Genomic DNA, 3585 nt, shown 5'->3' on the forward strand with positions numbered 1-3585 from the left:
GCAAAAAGTGACCTGAGCTGATGTGAGACAACGTGTGACCCCTGTGGTTTTTCCACTCCAAGTACATGTGCATGTTTCCTGTGCTGCGGTTTTAACGGGGCTGGAACTGGAGTCCGGCCCTGGCCCCAGGGGTGCCGCTGGAATCCAACGGGGGCATGCCAGCCAGCCTGGCGCCCAGTGTGTTTGGGCATCGGACTGGGAGCTGGAAAGGAAACACCCGATGAGCAGAAGCAGGGTGCTTTACTCTCCTGGGAATTGTTTTTCCGATACATAAAAAAAGGTAGTGAAGTCAAGTGCAAGGTCAAATGCCGTTCGTCCTGCACCAGCTCTGTGAATTCCAAAGAGAGCTGCAATCTGGCTTGACTGCACTTTCTACTCTGGCAAGAGCGATGCCATCAGCCTTCTGGAAAGCACGATCTCAGACAGTGTTACAGATTGAGGGTCCTTATAAAACAGGGGATCTGGACTCCGAGACAGACAGACGTGCATGGAGGGACGACAGCGTGGAGACCGGAGAGATACCACATAAACCGAGGGCTGCCTGGGGCTTCTGGAAGCTGGAAGCAGCAGGTGGGATCCTTCCCCTACAGGCTCAGAGGGAGCATGATCCTGTCGACACCTTGATTTTGGACTTCTTTCCTATGGGCTCGGGTGATACAGTTTGGTTCTGAGCCATGCAGTTCGTGGCCCTTAGTTACGACAGCCGCAGGAAGCTGGTCCCCAGATCCAGGCCGCAGCGGAAGACCTACAAGATGTCCGGAGGCTTTCTCTCTGTCTCCCCTCCTCTCAGCTGGCTTGGGGTGCGGTGGAAAGGAAAAGCTCAGGTAGGGGAAGCAGTGAGGGGGCTCCTGCTGCGGCCTGCTTTGCTCTGGGCTGGTCTGGAAGCCGACCAGTCACTGCTGGGCTGGCTGGGTGCTGGGCTGGCTGGGTGCTGGGCTGGACGGGGCCTGCACGGCTCTGGGGAGATGTCCCCGACCCTCGGGCACTGGGATGTTCTCCCTCCCTCGGGCACTGCGGCTTCGCAGGCTTATTGAACATAATTCATTGACGTTTCCGCCGACAACTGAACTACACAGCAGCTTTTGGGGGGGGCCGCCCTGAAGGCAGATTCCCAGGCAACCTCACGTGCTTTGGGGGCTCCTCTGGAGCTTTTGCTCAGAGCCAGGGCCCCGTGGGAACCCCACCGAATAGAAGTTTCTGGTTCTTGGCAGATGACTGGGTTCTGAGAAGCAGCCCGGGAGCCAAGCCACGGCCTCCTTGCCCTTGTGACAAATACAAAGGTGACCCCAGAGTGATGCCTTCCAGCCCCTCCCCCCCCGATTCCTGCTCTGGGAGCATCCAGAGAGGCCAGGGCCCTGTGCGACCTCAGTGCTCACGTCTCACTCATTCCCTGCAGGGGACACAGGAGCTGGAACCCGTCGATGGGTCTGGCCCTTGGAGTGCCAGCCTGCTGCTTCCATGGCCTCCAGGGTCCTGCCCCGCCTGCCCCTCCCCTTCCCCGCCTCCCACCACCAGAATCAGGCAAATGAATGAATTCTCCCTTCACGCTCCAAGCTCCAAATGGGGATCTGATCTTGGCACTTAACTTTCAGAAGAGAGCAAGCTTGAGCCGATCAAGGGACCTGGGCTTCTGGGTGGGTGTCCGGCGGGCGGGACAGAACCTCTCAGGAAGGCTGGGCCAGTCGGGGACAGACCTGAGACACTGAAAGTTGGCCGGGAGTGCCGTCCTCAGCGAGCGCAGCAGAGGTAGCCCTTCAGTGGTGGGCACATCCCTCCTGCCCGTCTCCTCTGCAGCCCAGGGCAGGACCCCAGGATGGCCCAGGTGATCCCTGGGCAGGCCTGACACCCGGGCCACCATTTCCATCTGAGGATGCATGCTCCTGGGTGCCCGGAAATGCCAGGGGAGGGAGTCAGGAAAGCGGAGGCGCTAATCTGAAGCCATCTTGGTGATAAGCACAGGTCCTGGAGAAGGGAAAGGACTTGGCCTTTAGGCTCTTGCTCTAACGTTTCCCAGCAGTGAACTCCACATGCCTAAGATTTCACTCTCTGGGCTCTCTTCCTTCCAGACTCCTGTCTGTGAGGAGAGTGCTCCCGGACCTTGGGTTTTCTCCATGGCCCTTCTTGCCTCTCCCTGCCCCCCCACCCCTCACTCTGTCTGGATCTAGCCTAAACCCATGATCTACAGCCCTGACAGGCCACTGTCTTCCCAGAATCCTCTCTGTGAGCCCCAGACACACAGAACCAAGGAACTGAGGTCCTCCCCTTCAAAGTCAGCAGGTCCAAAGTCAACGTCATGACACCGTCCAGCCCACTCCTACCTCCATTCTCTTAAGGGGGCAGCTCTGACCCATCAGCTCCTTGTGCACCATCCTTTGATAGCTCCCTTTTGTTTAAAGTCCAGCCTCTAGCTGAGCACTCAGACTGACTTCCACAGATTCTTCTGGCTTCTGTTCCCACCCTTCCCCATGTGCAGTGCTCCCTGATACACCCCTGGTGGTGGTGGGTTACTTGTCAAAACACTGAGGGGTGCTACAGGCAGTTAATGCTCAGATCAGAGTCTGGGGTGCTAAGCACCCTGTCCCTGGAGGTGCAGGACGCATGGAAGAAGCTTTCGCTGCCTCACGCCCACTGCCCAGCGGCAAGTCACCCCATGTTTCCCAAAGGCTAAGGCTCTCGGGCTCGTCTGTGCCTCTGAAGCTCCCTCTTCCTCATCCGTCCCCTACACCTTCCTGCACCCCTTTTGCAAACTGGGTCCTAACCCGCGGGCTGGATCAGATATGCCTCTGGGGTACTGGCATTATGACAGGAGAGGCTTCCCAGGGCCTTGAGGGGTAGGCGCTGCGATTCCCCTACTGGCTCTCTGTCACCCTGTGAACTTCTCGAGGGCAGGGTCCATATCCACAGAAGGTCCCTTGGACGGACACCTGGGGGGTGCAGTTGGTTAAGCCTCTGACTCTTGATTTGGGCTCAGGTCATGATCTCAGGGTTCATGAGTTCCAGCCCCACAAAGGGCTCTGCGGTGATAGTGCAGAGCCTGCTTGGGATTCTCTCTCTCCTCCCCCCTCTCTCTGCCCCTCCCCTTCTCTCTCTCAAAAAATAAACTATAAATAAAATAAAATAAAATAAAATGGTCCCTGGGAATAGAATGAGTGACCCAAGTGTTAGCTTTTCAGGGACTCTCCCGGGCCCTCCATTAAGAAAGGGGATTTAGGGGCGCCTGGGTGGCTTAGTCGGTTGGGCGTCCGACTTTCGCTTGGGTCATGATCTCGCGGTTGTGGGTTCGAGCCCCGCATCGGGCTCTGTGCTGACTGCCAGCTCAGAGCCTGGAGCCTGTTTCAGTCTGTGACTCCCTCTCTCTCTGACCCTCCCCTGCTCACGCTGTCTCTCTCTCTCCTAGAAATAAATAAAACATAAAAAAAAAAAAAAAAAAAGAAAGGGGATTTACCTGCTGCTTTCTGCAGGAGCTGTCCACGCTGGGCCTGAACAGTGACCCGGAGGTGGAGCTGCGTGTCCTTCAGCTGCCTGTAGATTACAGGGAGGTGAAGCGGAGGGTCACCAGAATCTGGGAAGACCTTCAACCGGAAG

General features: G+C 57.2%; 1 protein-coding gene across 1 annotated transcript in view; it reads left to right on the plus strand.

Moving 5' to 3' along the window:
• Positions 1-674: 674 nt before the first annotated feature.
• PGPEP1L (pyroglutamyl-peptidase I like) overlaps positions 675-3585 on the plus strand; it is a 5019-nt gene continuing 2108 nt past the window's right edge. Inside the window, 2 exon segments of the mRNA XM_077762413.1 lie at positions 675-824; positions 3462-3580. Of these exon segments, the coding sequence (XP_077618539.1) occupies positions 675-824; positions 3462-3580 (269 nt within the window).

Source organism: Crocuta crocuta, unplaced genomic scaffold, assembly GCF_008692635.1.
Source record: "Crocuta crocuta isolate KB4526 unplaced genomic scaffold, BGI_CrCroc_1.0 scaffold93, whole genome shotgun sequence".
NCBI classification, from domain to species: domain Eukaryota; kingdom Metazoa; phylum Chordata; class Mammalia; order Carnivora; family Hyaenidae; genus Crocuta; species Crocuta crocuta.